General features: G+C 45.6%; 1 protein-coding gene across 1 annotated transcript in view; it reads left to right on the forward strand.

Annotated features, from left to right (window-relative positions):
- The window catches only part of DOCK2 (dedicator of cytokinesis 2), a 474,846-nt gene that overhangs the window by 74,611 nt on the left and 377,350 nt on the right, over positions 1-22,885 (forward strand). The window contains exons 15-22 of the mRNA XM_069556001.1: positions 2,521-2,619; positions 4,338-4,410; positions 4,530-4,633; positions 6,603-6,786; positions 6,917-7,014; positions 9,707-9,796; positions 10,853-10,953; positions 11,741-11,875. Of these exons, the coding sequence (XP_069412102.1) occupies positions 2,521-2,619; positions 4,338-4,410; positions 4,530-4,633; positions 6,603-6,786; positions 6,917-7,014; positions 9,707-9,796; positions 10,853-10,953; positions 11,741-11,875 (884 nt within the window). The remainder of the gene's footprint in view (positions 1-2,520; positions 2,620-4,337; positions 4,411-4,529; positions 4,634-6,602; positions 6,787-6,916; positions 7,015-9,706; positions 9,797-10,852; positions 10,954-11,740; positions 11,876-22,885) is intronic.

Consider the following 22,885-nt stretch of genomic DNA (forward strand, 5'->3'; position numbering starts at 1 on the left):
GAAAGCATCTAAGCTGTTATAGAGGGAACACTGGACAAGGGGTTAGAGGTGTGAGGTGTGGTCCTGGGGCTCCTCCTTCGGGGGCGCTGACTTAGCCTCTCGGGGTTTTTGTTTGCTCAGTTCTGCAATGGGGATAATGACAGTAGCTGTCAGAGGTGATTGTGAAGTGATCTGTACAAAAGGCACAGCACAGCGCTGGCCACATAACACTCTACATGGTCAGGAGAACTTTGGAAGCATGTTCTTAATTCAGTACCTAAGAAGTTCTGAAAGGCTCCATCCCACTGAAAAGAGAGTTGTATGTCTTCCTTCACTTGCAGTTCCCTGGTTGTCCTTGTTCTTTTAGGGATAAGTTTTGAAAGGATGCTATATCCTTTTCAAATGGTTTCAGTCTGGCTGTAGGTAGCGTCAGTCTGTACTGAAATAAAACTCATTCTTTCCCGATAGCTCAGAAGTATGGAGCAGGCTCTCAAGTAAGAGGGACAGGATTGCAACTTCCCATAGCTTAGCTTGCTTCACCAGGGGACCCAGAGTGAAGGTATGTGGCCAGCTTTGGTCATTCAGCCTGGTAGGGGATCCACTAGAGAATCTGATGGAATGTGGTAAGAAGCATGGATCTTTACACCATAAAAAGCCCAGAGACACTTTGCAATTTAGGGGCTTGGGGCTGCAAAACCAGTTCTCATGTCCCTAGATCTCTGAAGATTTGAGGTTAAAATCTCTTGTTCTGTTTTAAAAATCGACCTCAAGACTCTTCTGGGTGACCCTACTTTAGATCTTGTTTTGGGACCAAACAACTGGAATGAACACAGATAAAATTAGGGGCTGGCATACTCTGTGGCTCAGCTGGTAAAAATCTACCTGAAATGTGGGAGACCTGGATTGGATCCCTGGATTGGAAAGATTCCCTGGAGAAGGGAAAGGCTAGCCACTCCAGTATTCTGGTCTGGAGAATTCCATGGACTGCATATTCCATGGGGTCGTAAAGAGTCGGACGCAGCTGAGTGACTTTCACTCTCATACTCTATCGAGGGCTTCCCAGATGGCTCAGTGGAGTGAAGTGAAGTCACTCAGTTGTGTCCGACTCTTTGCGACCCCATGGACTGTAACCTACAAGGCTTCTCTGTCCATGGGATTTTCCAGGCAATAGCACTGGAGTGGATTGCCATTTCCCTCTCCAGTGGATCTTCCCGACCCAGGGATTGAACCCAGGTCTCCTGCATTGTAAAGAGACGCTTTACCGTCTGAGCCACCATGCCTCTTTTTGGCTCAGTGGTAAAGAATCAGCCTGCCCCTGCAGGAGATGCAAGAAATGTGGGTTCAGTCCCTAGGTTGAAAAGATCCCCTGGGAGAGGGCATGGCAACCCACTCCAGTATTGTTGCCTGGAGAATCTCATGGACAGAGGAGCCTGGCAGACTAGAGTCCATGGGGTCACAGAGAGTCAGATATGACCGAAGCGACTGAGCATGCACACGCACGTAGTCTGTTGCAAGATAATTCCTTGTTACTGTGAGGGCGATTTTTATGGCGAAGAATAAATACCCTATATTGGTTGCTCTTTTCTCACTCTCTGAGAGTATCCTTCCTGCCTTTCTGCTCAAAGCCAATGTGGAATCTTTCTTTGAGATCTTCAACTGTCATTATCTCCAAGAAATAATCTTTGAGTCTTTAGGGAGAACTGAAGTGATCTTTCTCAGTGCTCCATAGTATTACACAGTCAGCCCTCCATACCTAAACCTATGGGTTCTGCATCTGCAGATAAGGAAGGTCATCTGTACCACATCATTTTATATAAGAGACTTGAGCATCTATGGATTTTTTAAGTCAGCAATGGGAAAGAGGGGGCCCTGGAACCAAGCCCCCAAGGACACTGAGGAACTGGACACATATATCTGTCATCACTTCGTGTTGCCTGGTGATTTCCTACACCACACTGTGAGCCCTCCTGTCAGGTTTCCTGTCTGACTCATGCCCATGTCCCAGTGCTTAGCCTGGGCTGGTGTCTGGAAGATGCTCCCTCACTGTGGGCTTCCTTAGCCCCCACTGCCCATGTGTCTGTCTGAAGGTTGATCTCCCTCCCCCTTGCCCAGCTTCTGCTGCGACCTCGATGTGTGAGCATCAGGAATGCATTGGAATGAGCTGGTGCCTGGCTGATCTGAGCCTATTGTAAACTTTTGCAATTCAGATATAGGAAACAAATAGGATTAAGAAGACTGGCAGCATGCAGCAACTCCAAGGCTGGTTACCAGTGACAGTAGGGCAGCCATGTCAGCACCTACTGTGCTCCAGTGATTTCCAGAATGCGAGTAATAGAGTCTCTGCAGTAAAGCAGCTGTCACTCCTAGGGCCAGGCACATTCATGGGTAAATCCGTAATGTAGAAGAGTATCTGGCAGAAGGCTTAAAGAAAGAAGGTTATCTCAGGCCCTACGGCCAGCCTTGGCCTTGGCCCAAAACTGCCCAAGCATAGAAAATGACAATGTTATAGTGTTTTCTCTCTTTTCATTTTTCTTGGGTCAGAATGCAATTTGTGTGGGAGCTGGGGACAAGCCTATGAATGAGTACCGGTCCGTTGTATACTATCAAGTCAAACAGCCACGGTGGATGGAAACAGTCAAGGTAATAATAATAATAATAATAAACAATAACAACGATGATACTAATTGCAAACATGAATCTAGGGACTCTAAGAAACCTCCCTAAGGCCTGAAACAATGCCCGTCCTGTGTCTGGTGGTGTGTCAGGCAGTGGAAAAAGTGGCCCAGCGGGTGAGTGCCTTAGATCTCTTGCTCACCCTTCGCTGGTCAGGACCTGGTCGCCTTGGAATTGTCAGATGGTCTCATAGACTGTGCACCAGCCACCAAGTTGTGTCCTTCTATTCATCAGTGAGGAGCGATGGAGCTTGGGAGCAAATGTGAAGCTATAAAAAGCTATTTAATGCCTGGAGGATCCCCTACTGAGAGGTTACCTCAGATGGAAGTGGCATTGACCACAAATATTTGCATTACCAGATTGTCAGGCTATAGCAGAAGGGAATAGTTTGTGTTAGAAATAGAGTATGGAATTAATTAATTTAGTGAACAGTGAAGCTTGATCACAGCTTCCGATGTCTCTGTCTTGTGATTAATAGCAATTTTTACTCACCATGTTCTCTGAACCCAAGCTGAAGACATGGTCCGGCTCCCCTTGTGGAGGGAGCTGTTCAAGCCTCAGTGGTTCTTGCCTTGTTGCCGGCATTCCCGTGTTCCCAGTGGGTCTCCCTGCACGCATTCCCTTCAAATGACCTACCCATCTCTAGGGTCAGAGACCTATTAGGCCAGGCTGCTTTCTCTTCTCTATGCTCGCTTGCACCCCAGCCATATCTCTTTGTGAGCCCTCGTCACATCGTGATAATTATGTATTGCCCATGTAGGCTGCGGGCTCTTTGGATGCAAGCACACTGTCTAATGTCAGCCTGGCCAGTGCCTCACATAATGGTGGTACTGATTCAACGTGCAGTGGAAGAATTCCCAAGTGACTTATAGTTCTTTTGCTCTGAGACGCACAAGCATGTGATTTTGTGTGTGTGTGGGGGGGGGGGCTCAAATTTCATTCTCTGGAGCAGTGCCCACCGAAAACCTGAGTGGACTTCCCATAGGTTGCTAAGCCTGAAATGCACAACACAGAGATTGCTGTGGAGCTTTGGGAGGGGGATAGTGAAGACCCAGGCCGACAGCACCTCCATCAAGGATACAGCACAGACCACTCGCTAGACAGTGAACCTGGGTGACCAAGGGGTGATGGTCTTGGCTCAGTGTCCTTGGAGGAATAAGCATCTGAACATGTGTCTAACCAAAGATGGGAATGAGCCCTAGCATGTCTCAAATATGACCAGATTCAAACATTTTTATTAATTTACATAAATGACAGTCTTCCAGCAAGCCCCCTAATGAGCATTGTTAATTTGCCAAGCCCTGCTGCAATCGCCTGAACTCCTGGAGTGTGTAAGGAAAATGTGCATCGCGTAGTTTGCAGTGCATCAAATCCTGCGCTAAAGTTATGTGACTTTTATATCAATTTGGGGAAATTCATTTTCCTCACTGTAATTTACGGATCCCTTTTCATTGGCTGGGAATGCAATTTGCCAAATGGATTACATTTGGTACTTTATTTCCTCTTCATTGCTAGTTCTTCTGTAATTTATTTACAGTTCATCAGGCTTGATAAATGGGTGATATATCAGCACACAGCACTCTCAGCTAAATGGTCAGGGCTGCCTTTTTCAGAGGGAGGGCAGGGTGCCGTGGGGAGGGCCATTTAACTAATTGTCTCCTGAGCTCTGGTTTCTGCCTGCTGAGGTGGCTGTCCCTATTGAAGACATGCAGAGGATCCACCTGCGATTCATGTTTCGACATCGGTCATCCCTGGAATGTGAGTACTAAATGGCATCTCTGCGGCCCTAAAAGGATGGGGTGGGATCACTCCTTTTGGTAGTGGGTGAGTGGCCCAGGTATCGTTTTCTTTCCTAACCTCAAAGATGCCACTTTTAGCTAAAGACAAAGGAGAAAAAAACTTTGCCATGTCGTATGTGAAGCTGATGAAGGAAGATGGGACCACTCTGCACGATGGATGCCACGACTTGGTTGTCCTAAAGGTACCACGTCTCTGTGCTGTGCTCAGCTGTGTTTAGCTCTTTGTGACCCCGTGAACTGTAGCCTGCCAGGTTCCTCTGTCTGTGGGGTTTTTCAGGCAAGAATATTGGAGTGTGGGTCGCCATTTCCTCTTCCAGGGGATATTCCCCACCCAGGGACCAAACCAGTGTCTCCTGCATCTCCTGCATAGTAGCGGATTCGTCACTTGCTGAGCCATCAGGGAAGCCCAAGAGCTGAGATTAACTCTGCAGCAAGGAGCATATAGGAAGTGAGGGGGATATGGCAGAATTGCTTGGTAAATGAGAGCAGGGACCCCAGTGACACGCATCAGGGCTCTCCCATGTGAGACCTGGTACAGAGTCTGGACTTCTCTGGGCCTGCGTGTCCTCATCTGTGAGCCTTCAGTGAGTGAGTGTGAGAATCCACAAGAGTTATTCCAGGTAAATGTGACAGTGATGGGCACATGGAACTCAGTAAGTGGAAGGTTGTCGCACACAGAGTGGGCTTGGATTCTGTGAGATGCCTGTGGGATGTTCAGAAGACCAGCAGGAAATATATTTGAGAGACTCATCACTGTAGTGAACGGAAAAGCATATTAGCATTTAGGGTTCTGATCCTGCTGTTGACTAACTTGGAGTCATCCTATGTGTCTTCCTGAGACGTGTTTTCTTTTTCAAACGGTGATGGTCATATTTATGACCATAAGATGGCCTGTGCAGAAGGACCATGTGGGAGAGTGTAGCTGTCAGCTGTGTTCTTCCTGCCTTACGAGACTTGCGCTGTTCTCGAGAAGTGGGGGGTGTCTTCCTGGTCGTGCAGGCTTCCCCACAACCCCGCGCATGACAGTGGCGTGCCTCTGCTGGCACCTGGCTGGAGGCAGAGGGTGTGGCTGTGGAGCAGTGCGAGGCTAAGTGGTCAATACAAAGATCACACTCTTGCCCTTGACTTTCTCAGCCTTGAAGGCTGGGGTTGCCCTTTTTCTCTGGTCTGGACAGCAAAGACAGCCTCATCAAATTCATCACATAATACCCTTCTCTGAGTCTCTGTGACTTTTCCAGAATACTCCTTTTTTTCCCTTCTGTACAGCCTCTGTTTTCTCATTTATGATGCATCCAGGTAGTTCTTGGCTTGAAAGCCATTCTTCCTCAATAGATTTACAGTTCCATGTGCAGTCACTTTTCAATTTAGTCACCTTCCTAAAGCCTCGGTCTCCTCATCTGTAAACTGGAGATGATAACAGTATCCGCATCAGTAATAGCTGCTGTGGTGCTTGAATGATGTTCGCTGAAGCATCACAAGCACTTTGTGCAGCAGCTGGTGGAGAGTAAGGGCTCAGTACTTGTTGCCTGCTGTGACGCCTATCTCTAGTCATTCACGGCAGCATGCCGAGGGACTTATGTGTCTGTCATTTCGCTAAGTGTTCTGTATGCATTATGCCACCTAGTCCACTCAGAATTTCTAGAATTTGCTATGAAGCATAGGCAATATGCTTCATAGTCAGGTTAATCAGGAGAAAAATGAGTCACAGACAGACAAAGGAATATATTCACAATAACATAGGCTTGTGAACAGGGTCTAAATCCCTTCACTTTCAGAATCCAGTGCCTTTCCCTCTTTAATCTGATTCCTTATCCCTCTGGTGGGCTTGTTCGTGTTAAGATCTTATGAAACTTAGAATGAACTAAAATATGCTGTTTGGGAATCTTCAGTTCCCTCTGTGCCATTAATGAAGTCTACAGAGCCTTCAAATACGTGAATGTTCAACCCCTTTCCCATCAATGTAACCTTGGCTTCTCACCTGCTTTGTGGAAAAATAGTCCTACCTTGCCAGCTGACGTGCATCGCTCCTCTGATCACGTTCCTCGCTGTTTCTGACTCTCCCTGCCTACAGTGTGTAATCCGGCCTTGCAAACTCTGTGTAGCACTGGGTGTGTACTTCAGCTGGGGAAGTAACTAGGGTGTTGTTTCCAGGGAGACAGCAAGAAAATGGAGGATGCCAGCTCTTACCTGACTCTTCCTTCTTACCGACACCACGTGGAGAACAAGGCTGCCACCTTGAGTCGAAGCTCCAGCAGCATTGGGGGGCTGTCTGTCAGCTCCCGGGATGTCTTCTGCATCTCTACGCTCGTGTGCTCCACAAAGCTCACCCAGAATGGTATGGAACCATTGAGAGCTCTGCGCGCGCGTGTGTGTGTATGTGTATGTGTAGGCAGGCCCGGGGAGGTCCTGATATGGACAGTTTAGGCCAGTAAATAGTAATTCTGCTTGTCTGGACTCTATTTTAGTGGGCTTGCTGGGTTTGCTTAAGTGGCGTATGAAACCACAACTGCTCCAGGAGAATTTAGAAAAATTGAAGATTGTTGACGGAGAAGAAGTGGTAAAGGTAAGTGGGACTTCATTTTGCCTGTTTTCATCCACCAGGGACAGACCTTTAACTTATGAGCGGTTTCGGGGAAGAGAGAAAGTGTTCAGGGAGACAGGAGAGATTTTCTTCTGACAATGGGAGACAGTGTCCCAAGTTGTCATCAGAAGCCTTTATTGATAAAGCTAGGGGATGCTATGGTTCAGTGATGCTGAATGTTGAGCAGGAGAAAAGCATGGCTGTGCTCAGTCTGGGAAATAGATCAACATTGGTCTAGATCCCAGCTCGAACACTAGCCAACTTCATGTGGTAGTATTATCAATATGACGCATTTGGCAGAGTTGCTATGAGCTTTCAAGATGAAAAATATTTAAAAATTACTCAGTAGATCTCTTACACATAATGTACAATAATTGAACTAAAGCATATGAAACATACAAGGTTAAACAAGGAGTAAATATTTACTTTTGTTGTTATAAGTTGCTGTAGTAGTGTGATCTCTCAGTATTATCTACATGTTGCTATTAGAAACAAAAAGTATTCTTGTTTCCACTTCTTTGAGAAAGTTATGTGTTGAACATGAGAAAAGGGAAGATATCAGTGCTCACGTTTTAAGTGAAACAAGCGGAAAGCAATGCAGATATCAGATGTTTTGCTGTGTCCACATGGTGGTGGAGAATATAGTGTCTGAAGTACTAATCTAATTAAAGCAACCCTCTCTCCAGCATTATGAAGTGGGACAAGTGTTTCCTGGTGATCTTGTTTCTCTCAGGAACTCGGTACAGCTGGAATCTCTGAGACTGAACGTCTTTATGTAGTAGCTCTGTGTTTTGACTGTAGGAAATTTTGACACGTTAGGGGGAGTATATTGACATATACTCTACGTATCTTAAGAGTACAGAGCATTTATCTTTTTTTTTTTAAATTTTTTTTTTATTTTTTATTTTTTTAAATCTTTAATTCTTACATGCATTCCCAAACATGAACCCCCCTATCTTAAAAGTACAGTTCAGTGTATTTTTACCCATGTACATAACTGCAGAGGAACTCGAGATCAAATTGCCACCATCTACTGGATCATAGAAAAAGAAAGAGAATTCCAGAAAAACTACTTCTGCTATTTCTGCTTCGTTGACTATGCTAAAACCTTTGACTGTGTGGATCACAACAAACTGGAAAATTCAAACTATAGAAAAGAGAACAGGAATATCAGACCACCTTGCCTGCCTCCTGAGAAACCTGTATGCAGGTCAAGAAGCAACAGTTGGAACTGGACGTGGAAGAGAAGACAGGTTCAAAATTGAGAAAGGAGTACGTCAAGGCTGTATATTGTCACCCTGCTGATTTAACTTATATGCAGAGCACATCACGCGAAATGTCTGGCTGGATGAAGCACAAGCTGGAATCAAGATTGCCAGGTGAAATATCAATAACCTCAGATATGCAGATGACACCACCCTTATGGTAGCAAGTGAAGAAGAACTAAAGAGCTTCTTGATGAAAGTGAAAGAGGAGAGTGAAAAAGCTGGCTTTAAACTCAACATTCAGAAAACGAAGATCATGGCATCTAGTCCCATCATTTCATGGCAAATAAATGAGGAAACAGTGGAAACAGTGACACTTTATTTTTTGGGACTCCAAAATCACTGCAGATGGTGACAGCAGCCATGAAATTAAAAGACCCTTACTCTTTGGAAGAAAAGTTAGGACCAACCTAGATAGCATATTAAAAAGCAGAGACATTACTTTGCTAACTAAAGTCCATCTAGTCAAAGCTATGGTTTTTCCAGTGGTCATGTATGGATGTGAGAGTTGGACTATAAAGAAAGCTGAGCACCAAAGAATTGATGCTTTTGAACTGTGGTGTTGGAGAAGACTCTTGGACTGCAAGGAGATCCAACCACTCAGTCCTAAAGGGAATCAATCCTGACTCTTCATTAGAAGGACTGATGCTGAAGCTGAAGCTACAATACTTTCACCACATGATGTGAAGAATTGAATCATTAGAGAAGACCCTGATGCTGGGAAAGATTGAAAGCAGGAGGAGCAGGGGACGACAGAGGATGAGATGGTTGGATGCCATCCCTGACTCAATTGCCATGAGTTTGAACAAGCCCTGGGTAATGGTGAAGGACAGGGAAGCCTGGCGTGCTGCAGTCCATGGGGTCGCAACGTATCCCACACGACTGAGCGACTGAATAGCAACAGCAGCCCAGCTGTGTTCCCACCACCTAGATCAACAGACAGTCCATTCGTATCAGTGCAGTAGATTCTCCCTTACCCCTTCGTAGTCAGCAACCCATTCAAGGGTAACCACTAAGCTATCAAGCTTACCACCGTCATCACAGATGGGTTTTTGCCTGTTATTGAATTTCATAAAAATAGAGTGAGGATAAACATACATTTGGTGTCTTGACTTATCTTACTCTGTACAATGCTCATAAGAGTTATGGTCATCTTTCTGCATAGAAGTAGTTGGCTCACTTTCATTGCTGCGGCATGGTCTGTAACACCTGAGTACCACCCTGTATTTATCTACTTTGCTGAAGATGGACAACTGGCTTGCTCCAGTTTCTGGCTCTTGTGAGGAGCGCACCTGGCCCTCCTGAACATGGCACACGGTGTGTGCCTTCATTCTCTTGGGTAAACACAGAGGGCTGGGACTTGTGCATCACTTGACTCTTTCTTACGAGACCTCTGTTATTTTGCCCAGTTTCTCCAGGATACTCTGGATGCACTCTTCAACATCATGATGGAGCATTCTCAAAGTGATGAGTATGACATCCTCGTCTTTGATGCTTTGGTAAGAGAGAGGGGCCAGTGTTTTGTGACATTAGGCATTAACATAGTGTCTCACTGTGAGAACATGAAGAACTTAAGGCCCACGTGGACTTTTCCATGAGTTTTTTTTGAGGCATTGTAACTTTCAGTGACCAGGCCAATAAAGGAGTTCCTGTTTCCTTTGTTAGTTTTGAGTTGATTTGAAAGCATGGGAAGAAGGATTAAAATGGGAGTGTTCAAATGTTGATGGTGGTTTGGCCCTGGTTGAAAGTACATGAAGCTGAATATCATGAATATTCGCTTGGGCTGTCCATGAATTCTGGGAGCGAATCCTTGGTCAGGTTGTAAAGCACCCCAAATGTTTCCTAACTCTTTTACTTTCTTCCTCCTCATTGTCTCCAGTTTAGCAGTCAGTACACTCCTCTGCCCATCTGGACCATCTTTCAGTGGGTGGTGCACCGTTCAGATCTGTCTTACCGTCTTTTGAAATGGTCTGTGCCTCCTCTTGCTGTCCCAGCTCACATCTTTTCAGTGTCATATCAAAATAAACATAAGAAACATCCACATTAAGATGTCAGTGACCAACAAAGTACGAATGTGTCGACCCTTTGTGTCAGTGACATTTACATTTTTAAAGGACTAACTTGGAGACAGTTGTGACTTAGTCCATTGCTTCCCAAGAGGACTTCCTATAAAGCTAGCCTTAAGGAGAAATGTTTCCTGAAGAACACTCACTTGAGAACTCAGGAAAGTGCTGAACCTTGCCCAACCCTCTTCGAGATTTACAGTGCACAAAAGCATGTAGAAGGCTCTGATAAGTCCTGCAATAAAGAAGGTAGTCTAAGGCTGATAACTTGAGATTTCTCAAACTCGTCTGGCTGTGAAACCCTTTTATCTTACGAAACCCTTCATGAAACACTTTTTAGAAGAGATGTCACCATAATGTAAAGGACTGAAGATACGTTAGTGAACTAACTCCTGGGCAAAAGAACTTGATAGGGATTTCGTTGTACTATGTGACGATGACTTCCTGTCCTGGGTCTGCCCCCAAACACTGACTCCTTGCCTCTTTCTGAAGATCTACATAATAGGTCTCATTGCTGACCGGAAGTTCCAGCATTTCAACACCGTCCTGGAGGCTTACATCCAACAGCATTTCAGTGCTACCCTAGCTTACAAGTAAGTAACTGCGAACTCTCTACTTGTCCTGCCAGGGTGCCGAGGGCACAAAAACTCGAGTAGTTTCTTTTTGTCACCACACTGTGTGAGTTCTGCATTTTCCGACAAAACCTCATCTGGCCTGTGTTATTTGGATTAAATAAAAATTCGCAAACTCATAGGTTCGTATGAATATTTTATGGTGACAGATGTACATGGCAATGTTTGCTCATTCAGTCATTCATTCAGTTAGTCAGCTGTCATTTACTGAACAGCTGTTTGTGGTAGTCAAGGCTAGAGAAAAGAAAGTGTATATGACAGGTGGCTCAGTATTGCTTATGTATAGAGGGCTGAGGGCTAGAGGTCAGAGATGATGCTGGAAAAGGTGAAGGAGCCTGGAGAAGCAGGCCACGTAGTTCAGAGTCTACCCTGCTGGTAATAAAGAAAATTCCCAAGCAAAGGAGCTCCATGATATTAAAAGAACATTTTCTGTGGGAAGAAAAAACTGAAAAGAACATCATAACCCCACTCACAACTTCATTGGGGCTGGTTTTCCCAGTGAAAAGATTTTTTTTTCCATTGGTTTTTTTCTTTGCTGGCTTTTTATGGGCAGGAAATACTTATTCATTCCCTGTATTAAATGTATATTTTTAAGCAGAGTTATTTTTATGATGTAAATGAGTGAGTGAGCTTGGCTGTACTACCACCTTTAACCTTTGATTGAATGCCTTGTAATTTACTAAGCAAACTAATCACCATGCTGTGGGTTGAAAAGAGATGTATTTTGAAAATATAATCCCTTATTCAGGAAATTGATGACGGTGCTAAAGACTTACTTGGACACCTCCAGCAGAGGAGAGCAATGTGAACCAATCCTAAGAACACTGAAAGCTTTGGAATATGTATTCAAGTTCATTGTTCGGTCGAGGACATTATTTTCACAGTGAGTATTTGTTCTGTAAGATTGATTGACTAGCTCTGCAATTCCTCTGGGACACAACAGTATTTGTGCCATTGGAGAAACCCTTTCACAAAATTACAGCCAGCCATTGATTAAAAACAACTTAAAAATCCAACCTAGAGATTTATGAATAGGTGATAATTGTTCCAAGTTCATTTGGAGAGAAAAAAAAAAAAAGAGAGAAATCATGTGTTGAAGAGTTATGTTTCCTCCAGTGAATATGATTTGTGATTTGAGGCTCTTCTGCATTTCACCTAACATTCTTCATTTGATCTGAGATATGATGAAAGCTTTCCAGGAATCTATATTCCATGGGGATAGGGAGGCAGAACTCAGAAAATCTGACATTTATTTGGCTCTAGAAGGATGTGCCTGATGGTGAGCTGTTATTTGCAGTTGACCTGCCTGTCTGTGAAATCCTAGTGGCCAAAAGGGAGCTGACATGGTAGAGCACCTAAGAGGTTTGATATGTGATGGTCAGTACCACAGAGGTTAGCTGCCCTTTAAAAGACTTTAAAGATGGAGTCATTGCAACGCGACCTGCAGAATAACAATTCATGTTCATACTGGCTGCAAGGCAAAGTTAGGCAGGGGGTTGGCTGTGTGTGTAACCAAGCTGGCTGTGTGTTATGGAAATAAGAAGTAGCGTGCAGAAACGCACTGTCTGGGTTCTTACCAAGCTGACTCGGGGGAAACAGCATTTTGTTTTATTCTGCACTGTGAAGATGTCAGGGGTGGTTGGCCTTAGGTATGGCTGGGTCCAGACGCTTGGTGCCATTCAGCTAGTCTTTGTCTCTCTAGATCTTGGCTCTGCTTTCCTTTTGTTGTTCGCCTTCTGAGGCAAGTTGTCCGATGTGGAAGCTTCCAGAACCTCAGATTCGTGTTCTACTAGCTTAAGCAATTCTAGGTTCCCTGTTGTTATACCGAAATCCTATGCCAAGAACTACCTGGTCATGTGCTAAGATCTTAAATAGTGTGACCATGGGAATGAATACATAGATTGTGCACTTGTGGTCTCATGTCCGCCTCTGGAGCCATGGGTCATGTCAACAAATTACGGTATGAACTTGTTTACTTGGAGGATGGTGTCCCCCCAAGTAGAAGTCTGTAGCTCAGTATTTTGATGAAGACTCTGGAAGCTTCATACTCAAAGTCTGCTGAAATGGGTAATCATTTGAGATTCTCCTTTTTAGGAGAATTCTTTGATATTTCAGTTGACGAATAGGAAGAGATGAGTGTTTTAAACCATGTCACAAAGCGTATGTCACTTGGGCTATTTTAAAATGGAAGGATCTGTTTCAATTCCTCTATTTTGTCAGATAGTCAAGGTGAAGATCGTATATTGACGTCTAAGGGGTATTCTTCCAAATTCAAGAGATACTTGTCAATTATTTGAAAAACAGCCGGGGACAATTGTGAGTCTTGGAAGTGTTCAAGGATTCAAATATTGTAATTCCAGATTAGGCCATGGTATCTTATCCCATCTCCAAGTGAGAACTTTAGATCTAACAAGAACGCTTTCTTGGTGTGTCATATCTATTGCCTCAATTTGTCCTTTTGATTTCTGTCTCTTCTATCCATCCCTCCCTTCCTCCTTCCCTCCCTCCCTCCCTCCCTCCTTCCTTGTCTTACCTCTCTTAGTCTTTGTCTGTTTCTTCCAGTGGAACACAGGGCATTTGTATATTTGCTTTGTTCTTTTCTACCTAAAGGTCTCTCATCTTGCAAAGGCCCCAGATCTTCATTCAGTACAAATTGGAACTTCGTTCAGTGCTATTGGAACTCTAAGTGATTTTTGGCTTCTTAAGAAGAGGGATAATCTGTTATTCTCTGCTGTACTCCCAGCATAGAATATATAGAACATAATAGATAACTCAAAAAATGTCTGTTGGATGAAGCGCATTTTGGGGACTAGGAGATGTCTTTAAGGTGACCCAGACATAATCTTGAATCTTTTCTCATGAACAGAAATATAGGCTGACCAGCAAGGAGTGTCTGGGACCTCATGCTGAGGTAAGGTAGATGTTACTCACTCTAGACTCTTTCATGATGAATTCTCTTCAGCAGAGCCTCAAGGACATTGGGAAGTAACAGTGGTATTTCTGCAAACTAAGAGGACATTTTATTTCCGAATGGTAGATAGCTCTTTCAGTGCTTTGAGATTTCTAAGCCAGCTGGTAGAAAATCGTTAATATAATTATTGCTCTCGGAGCTTATTGTGTCTGGTATTGTGTTTCTGTTTCCTGTTGTTCCTTTGTCGTCTTTCCTCATGTGCACAGTTACAGCTGACCCATTAGTTGTCCCTTCCATCTTTCCTTTGTGAGTACTACACACGAGCCTTTACAGGGGCTAGGGATTTTCCTGTGTCACTATGCAGTTTGCAGTTGGGTAAGAGAGGAAGAAAACTTGTTGAGAAGGACTAGAATTTTTAAAAGGACTGTTCGTTTCTAGCACATCAGTTCAGTTCAGTCGCTCAGTCGTGTCTGACTCTTTGTGACCCCATGGACTGCAGCACGCCAGGCTTCCCCGTCCATCACCAACTCCTGGAGTTTGCTCAGACTCAGGTCCATCAAGTCAATGATGCCATCCAACCGTCTCATCCTCTGTTACCCCCCTTTCCTCCTCCTTCAGTCTCTTGCATCATCAGGATCTTGTCCAGTGAGTCAGCTCTTCGCGTCAGGTGGCCACAGTGTCGGAGCTTCACCTTCAGTGTCAGCCAAAGAAAGTGCCCTCCTGTCCCCTCTTCTGTGCCACTGGCTCCTGAGTCAAGGTCTGGGTGGGTGTCTCTGGGGCACACCTGCACCACAGTTACAGCGGAGCGGGTCTGAGCTTCTGTCAGAGGGGAAGTGCGGAGAAATCTGAATTGTAGGCGATGTGTCCAGAAATGCTGAGCGGCCAGAAACGTGACCAATGTCCATTGGGCTTTTCTTGAACGACTGACACCCTGGTAGGTATAGTACATAGTGGGGAATACTCAGAAGGAGCCGAAGGGATTCTGTTCTGGGTGTTAACTTTCTCCACAAAACCCCTTGTGGTGACTTATCCTGAAGCTCAGCCAGCTGAGCAGATCCCCAGGGCTTCCGAGTCTGTGGAATCAGAGTCTGCAGTAGCCTGCGCGTCCCTTATCCACATGGTGGACATTCCCGTAGGAGCACCCCTTCCTGTGGCCAGGCACATGAAACAGACTGCAGAGTTCCTGTAAGCCTGACTTCGCAAACGAGAGAAGATGAGAGCCCAGGTCTGCAACAGCATTGGCGTCCGCATGTCTGTGCTGCTTAGGAAGCCTGGCCCTGCTGTAGGCTGGAGCGCAGGGGTTGCTGCGGGATGTGGCTGTGCTCACTCTGTCTTGGGCAGCGTCGGCTCAGTGACAGGCAGTGCTTACTCTGCACACTTCCGTCCCCATAAGCACCTGCCTTAGTGAGTGACCCAGGCTCTCTGAGCCTCAGTTTCCTCATTTGTGAATGAGGATAAACCAGCTTTATCCTAGTGTTCTGATGGTGAAATGAGATTATATGCACAAAGTTTCTCTGTACTATCTGATATTTATTCCACAAGAAAAATAAATCTATTAGCTGTTATTACATTTTCACCTAGTAGAGACAGAAAGGGGTCTTGTTTCAAACACTCAAAATTAAAGTAGAAAGTAAAAGTTTTGTGTCTTGATTCATGCTCAGAGTTTGATTCACTGTTCATGCTGTACGACACCCTTCTTGCTCTGTAATTTTTAGGAAGAGGGACACGTTTAACAGGCGTCAGTGCTTTCTGAGGCCCTCGGTGGAGGGAGTATTTAACAGCCCCATGAATTCAGCTGGGTCTCTTGCTGGCCCTTGCATGGCCCCCGCTGTGCCTGCGAGTCCCACTTGCCTCGTGTGTATGGTCAGGCCCCTTGGCCCAAGCAGCTGTGTGCCCAGCTCTCTCTGTTCCTTGCCTGCGCTACTAGTCTTTTCAGACCTGCTTAGTTCTTGCTTCCTTCTCCTCCTCCTTCTTTTAGCCCTCTCCGGAGGGCTGCTCTGCCGTCACATGCTCCTCCTTCACCACGCTCATCCACACCCTTGGCTGGGGAGGCGGTCAGCTCTGGGCTTAAAGGCACCATCTCCGGAGCTAGGCTGCTTGGGTTTGAATTCTGCATTTGAATCCTACCACTACCGATTACTAAGGTTTATGACTTTGGACAGATTACTTAATCTGCCCGAAGCTCAGTTTCCTTGTGTATAAAACAGGCATGCACTGAACAAGCAACAAACCTTTCAGGGTGGTTGTGCAAACGGATGAACTAATGGGCGTCTGGCAGCTGGACAGAGCCTGTTGCATAGCAAGTACCCCCAGCTCTGATTCCCTGCTTGGTGCACTTCACCCATTACTTCCATCAGCCTGCACACACATGCTCATCTCCTGACTTCATCTCCTTCTCTCACTCCATGAGAGGCCTCACAGGCCTCCCTGCTGTGCCTCAAGCTCCCACTGCAGGGCGTTTGCACCCTTCCCCAGACACCCGCTTGCTCACCCCCTGGCCTCTCTTACAGCTTTACTCAACGCCTCCTCACTCCCCTGTGTCTGATGGCGCTCACTGCCCCTGGCACTCTTGACTGCCCTCCTGTTCACTCTGCTTTTTGTCAGTTTTCGTCCTCGTGGAACCGATCACATGTTATAAGTTACAACATCCTAGCCCTTCTAGAGCGTCAGCTCCATGAGTCTGATTATTTTATTCTAAGCACTGTTTTGTTCTCAAGCACTGAGAACAGCACCCAGCACATAGTAGGTATGCTCAGTTGCTCAGTCATGTCCGGCTCTTGGCGACCCCATGGACTGTAGCCCGCCAGGCTCCTCTCTCCATGGGATTCTCCAGGCAAGAGTGCTGGAGTGGGTTGCCATGCCCTCTTCCAGGGGCTCTTCCCAAGCCAGGGATTGAACCCATGACTCCGTGCCTCCTGCATTGGCAGGTAGGTTCTTTACCACTAGTGACACCTGGGAGGCCCCACATAAGAGGCACTCCTTCAGTAAGAAAAGGGACAGCACATCTATCCCCCTTTCACAAATGAGGACACTGAGGCTCGATTCAAGCTCAAAGGTCACACAGCCAAGGGTCAGTAGGGCAAGCTTCACATTCCACCTCTTCTGAATAAGCAGATTCAAGAGCTGGAACTGGACCACACGAGTGTGAGTGGGACTGGCCAGGAGGAGCTGTCCTGAGAGGGAGCAGCTCTGGCTGGAAGGGTCAGCTGCTGCGAGCTGCTGGGGCTGCTGAGAGGCGCAAGGCTGTGTGGGTGTAAGTGCTATCATCCACCCCTAAGCACAGCAGGGCTTCAGTGAAGACAGTGATGACTTGGAGCAGGAGTTTTCAGGAAGGGGGTCCCCCCAGCATGGTGAAGCTGCCCCTGCTACCCTTGCTTTGTCTGCACGATCTCCTAAGAATGAAGGAAAGCTGTTGTGGGGGTGGCCCAGCCGAGCTCACATACTTTGGAAACAAGTCAGGGATAGAGGAGTGCCCTGAGCATCCTCATGGGAGCAGCAGGGTCTCCAGGGGTCTCCCTGCTCCCCAGCCCTCCCCTGTCCTGGGAAGGCCGGCCGCGGCAGGCACCGTGCTGTTCATCTGCACCATGGGGGCTGCTGCTCCATTAACACAGGCTGGGAGGAGCACAGCTCTCACCTCGAGCAGACGCCCGCCAGCCGGGCTGTGTGGCGTTCCTGCCCTCTCTCTAATTGCCTGCAGCAGCAGATGACTCCATGCTCCCCGATGCCTGCTTTTGCCTGTTTATTTTGCATCTTGCTTTATTCTTCCTGTCCTGGCCTCCCCCTCCCCTCCCCTGCCTCCACCTCATCTTTCCACCAGTTCAATTTCTTCTTATGTAAATATTATATACTAGCCTATCCTTCAGGTCATGAATATGTTAGGCAGCAAGGCTGTACGCATAAAGCTCAGGCATGCCCAGTGTAGCCTGCAGTCAGAGAGAATACATAAGCCTCTGCCTTTTTAAACAAATATGAATTTAACTTGAAGGTACCTGCCAGTGTGATTTGTTTTCATTGTTCACATATGAATAAATATTAAAATGTAATCATCTGTTTATGTTGAGGATGGGTCGGCATGCTGGTCATATTGCTATTCCTGTTTCTCTTGCATGTAATTTGTTTGCATATTAATGCCATTTTTTCCTGTGTGAGCCTTGGTTTTCAGCTTTGAATATAATTTCACTTTTTGATGACAGTAATGGCTCAGTAAACTTCACAATTGCAGTTAAAGGAATTATTTTATGATAACATTAACTTGGCATCAGATCAGAATGGAGAAAACTGTCATCAAACGGATATCATCAAGAGGTTACTTTTCTTTAATTTATTATCTATTTAATGAGTTTCTACAGGGCAGAGGGGAGGTAACAGCCTGTTTCTTACAAACATATGTGAAAGCACTTTGAAAATCATTAAGTAAATTGTCCTTATTATAACGTGAAATTGCACGTATACATGCACTTTAAAACAGCTTTCTTTCTCCTTTGTATATGGAGATATTGATAAACTTTTATTGAGCACCTATTATGTGCTAAGGACTTTGTTACGTGTGGGGAATTCTTAAATTAATGTCAGACTTCCTCATGTAGTGGCAGTTCAGTGGGCAAGACAGACATGCATGCCAGCAATCACATGCCAGCATGCCTGGAATAAGCAATGAGATATGATTCAGCAGAAGCCTGCAAATGGTTCCTGGGGGCAGACAGGTTTGAATGACAGACTCCGCCTCAGGACGATCTGTCCTTCTCAGAGGAAGTGATCTTTTAAACTAGACATTGAAAGGCATTTGTGAATTCTGCCCATGGAAGAAAGGAGAACCAAAAACTCCAAGTAGAAGGAACAACATATGGTGCAGAACCTAGGCTGAGGACCCTTTATAGAGCCTCTCCTTTGTGTGTGGCCCTGTATCCTTCTTCACTGTACCTCACTGAATACCCACAACAGTCCTGCCCAGGGTCAGTATTGTTAAATTAGTTTTACATTCACTTTACAGAGAGGGAAATTGAGCCCCAGAGAGGCACAGAAAGTGACTCTAGGTCACGCAGTTAGACGTCTGCAGGGAGGGATCTGACATCAAAGTCTCAGTTCTTTAATTTATCCTGTGCCCACCAATGAGCAGCACTTTTGTGTAACCGTGGCTAGTGAGTGAGGCTGCGATGGTGGAGGAGGGAGGATGTGTTTGAAGTGAGGAGTTGAAGCTAGATTGTGAAACACCTTGAAAGTCAGACCAAGGAGTCTTGACGTCACCATCTGTGCTTGGGGGTATTGGCATAGATGCTGCTCTCCTCAGAGCGCAGGGTGCTACCCCGGGGTGGGAGGGTACAGACTCATCCCCTGGGATCAGATGGAAATATTAAAGTTTCCTAATTTTGTCCTAAGATGAAGAAGTTAAACTTTATAACATTTGACTTAGAATAGTAGGTGGATATAAACAGGCATGTAAATCACACTTAAACGTTTTTTCTCGTAGGAACAGTTTTGGAAACTGCTGTTTATGGCAGTGGGGAGCCATCACAATTCTAAAGCAGGGGGTTAACATGATTAGATTAATGTTTTAGAAAGATTAGTGCAGAAGTAAGGTTAGTACGAGGGCTTCCCTGGTGTCTCAGACAGTAAAGAATCTGCCTGCAATGTGGGAGACCTGCGTTTGATCCCTGGCTTGGGAAGATCCCTTGAAGGAGAGCATGGCAACACACTTCAGTATTCTTGCCTGGAGAATCCCAATGGACAGAGGAGCCTGGTGGGCTCCAGTCCACGGGGTTGCAAAGAGTCAGACACGACTGAACGACTAAGCACAACACAGCACAAGGTTAGTGAGTGAGTGATGGAGGCGGGGAGGCAGGAGCTCAGTAATGAAGCTACTGTAATAACCCAGGTGAGAAGACTTGAACTGAGACAGTCACAGTGAGGCTGGAGAAGAAGGGAAGCAAGAAGGTAAGGGTTTACAGATGGCAGGATTGCCCAAACTAATTGAACATGTGAGTGAAATGGATGGAGGCGGACCATCAGCTGATCTGACGCTGCACTTTGTGGTCCGTTTTATCGGGCTTTGCTCATCAGCATGATGAGTGAAGGGAGGAGGGGGTGTGGGGGAGAAGACGATGTGTTTGGGGCATGTGAGACTGGTGGTATTTACTGGCATGGCCAGATGGAAATGCACAGCAGGCTGTTAGACACAGATTTGGAGTTCAGGGGAGTGGAGAATGGAGATATGGTTTTGGTAGAAATTGATCTCCTTTGGTGGAAAGAGGCATTTGAAGCTGTAGCACAAGGTGAGCAATGCTGTAAAACTCAGATTGAAATGCAGGAGGTTAGCATATTGGAAGGATGATGAGGGGAGAGTCCTGGGGAAGGAGGATGAGGAAAGGAGACAGGAAGAATTGGCATTACAGGGAGGGGCCAGGAAAGGGAACATTTCCAGGAGGGCGTGTCAGTAGTATCAGCCTACTGTGAGGTCCTGGGAACTGAAAACTGATGAGGAGCAAGGTATTTCGCATTTAGGAGATCTTTGGTGAATCAGCCAAACCTCTCCCAGAGTTCAGCCTCTTTCCTAATATCCAGCCAGGAGGCCACTGTGGGCAGAGGGATCAGGCTTTGACTGATTTCCAGGCATCTGCATGTGAATCACTTACGCTGTGGGTTGCTCTTTGCCAGGGTATACTCCTGGACTGCCTTTCTCCCACCATCCCTCAGAAGCTGAGCCCATTGCTTCCTATTTGTTTCCAATCTCACACTCTGGTTACAGCATAGGGTAAAATGCTGGTCTTATTTGCTTCCATTGTCCCTTGAAATGGTTTAATTTTGCAGAACAAGATGCTATAGATAGTTAAGGGAAAAACCTTGCTGACAGAATCTTTGCCTTTGCACAAAAATAACTGTTTCTGTCAAATGCTAAGGTTGACAATTCCTCAGAGAATAACGGGTGGTAGATCAATTTACTGATAAACATGTAGGTTTGTGAAATGTGCTTGCAAATCCCTTGTAACTAAATATGAACATGCAGTATAAGAAAGGGTCTAGTTTGCTAGAGGGGTGAAATTCACCAGGCTCACCTAATTGTTGGGGATGCTGAACTGAGTCACAGGACTCAATGTACTCTATGGTCTCTTTCAAATACACTTAAGGCAGGAATCACCCCAAGTAGAACTTGTTCCCTTAATAGGAAGTACTGAATAATAGTAAGATTGTATGGAAAAACTGGAACAAAATTTTGGCAAACCTAATATGTTACTCAGTTGTTTCTTATTGTGTCTTTGGGATGGATGGGAAGTTAAAAAGGACTTAGTTATGGGGTACATAAGATCACTTTCCTTCAGATCTCCAAACTAGTTCCTCTGTGTCTCAGATCTACTCACCTAACACAGCCAGGTGCAAAGACATTCATTCAATTCAGTTGTATTTTTCATTCATTCAGTAAACATTTTTGAGTCTTAACTATTTGGAAGTTCTATGCTAGGATACTGTGGTAAATAAGACAGATGTAGCCCTGCCCCCATGCTTCCCTTGTATAATACCATGGGAGATAAAAAATAAATTAAAAAATAAACATCAAGTCACTGCCAACCATGATAAATGCTGGTAAGGAAATTAAATGAGTCGTCGAGACAGGTGGTCCGGCATCACAGTAAATAATTCCAATAACTGCTTGTATATTGTGAGCCAATGGCCTAGCCTCTGTGACTTAGTTTCTTCATCTAAAATTGGGATTACTTCACAGTGCTATTGTGAGGATTCTGATGAAGTGACATTTACACTGAGATGTGAAGGATGGGGATAGTCCAGCCACACAGGGATGGAAGGAAGAGTCCTTAAGGGAGGCAGAGTCTGAGCAAGTGAGCTTGGATGAGAAAGTACTTCAAAGAGTTGTCTTTTTCTTCCAGAAGGTTAGAGAAGACTTGGACGTCCAGGTGATGCCGTGGTAAAGAATCTGCCTGCCAGCGTAGGAGACGCAGGAGACACGGGTGTGATCCCTGGGTGGGGTAGGCCCTCTGGAGTAGGAAGTGGCAACCCACTCCAATAGTCTTGCCTGGAAAACTTCATGGAGAGGGGTGCCTGGCAGGCTGCAGTCCACATGATGGCAAAGAGTCAGACAGAATTGAATACACTCATGGGCACAGACGGGGAAGACTAGTGTGGTGAAGCATTGAGAGCGCAGGGGAGGTTAGAGAAAGATTAGCTTGAAGGGAGAGGCAGAGCCTGCCTCGGAGAGTTAATTCTGAGTGTGTTACGAAGCCCTCGAAAGGTGTCTAACTGACGGTGCTCGCATGGGGCAGCGTGCTCACGCTGGAGGGGGAGTGTCTCGTCATCGCACCCGTGTCCTGTGCCTCGTGAGGAGTTGGGGGCAGCTGCGTGGTCTAATGCTGAGGGTACACTGAGGCTGAGTGTAGAGCTGGCTGTAGACGGAGCTGTGACTGTTCAGTGCCACCTGAGTGACGAATTGCTAATCCCTGAGTTAATTAGTTACACAGCCCAGGAGGGGAGTAAAGGACTCTGAGTACCAGCAGAGTGCTTATTGTTCTACAAAGCATTTGTGTTTTCGATTATAGTAATTCCATACTGAAAGCTGAAACACGTGTGTTTCATAAACCCCCACAACCCTTTTTGGTTACCCCCTGTAAGATTCAAAGACATAAACTACCCATATCTAGCTGGGTGAGGAAACACACAGCCTGTACAACCTCACTTTGAGTAATCCCTTCAGGTTTGTGTGTTTGCTTCAGTATATCATCTCTGCTAAGCGCTATTGTTCTATAATCATAACATTTACTATTTTTTTTTAACGTCATATTTGTTTTAGGAACCATGAATTATTGGTTGCAGTTTTGGACAAGTTTTTAAAAATATATAGTCACCGCTCAACGATCTGTTAAAATAAGGGTCTAGAGACCCGTATTACCCTAGGTTGCAGATAGTGTCGGCCACCTGATTTGAGCATCAGAGTGCACCATGCTGATATGCATTCTTGTCTATGGGTGAAATTGTCCT

This window comes from Ovis canadensis, chromosome 16 (assembly GCF_042477335.2).
Source record: "Ovis canadensis isolate MfBH-ARS-UI-01 breed Bighorn chromosome 16, ARS-UI_OviCan_v2, whole genome shotgun sequence".
In the NCBI taxonomy this organism is placed as follows: domain Eukaryota; kingdom Metazoa; phylum Chordata; class Mammalia; order Artiodactyla; family Bovidae; genus Ovis; species Ovis canadensis.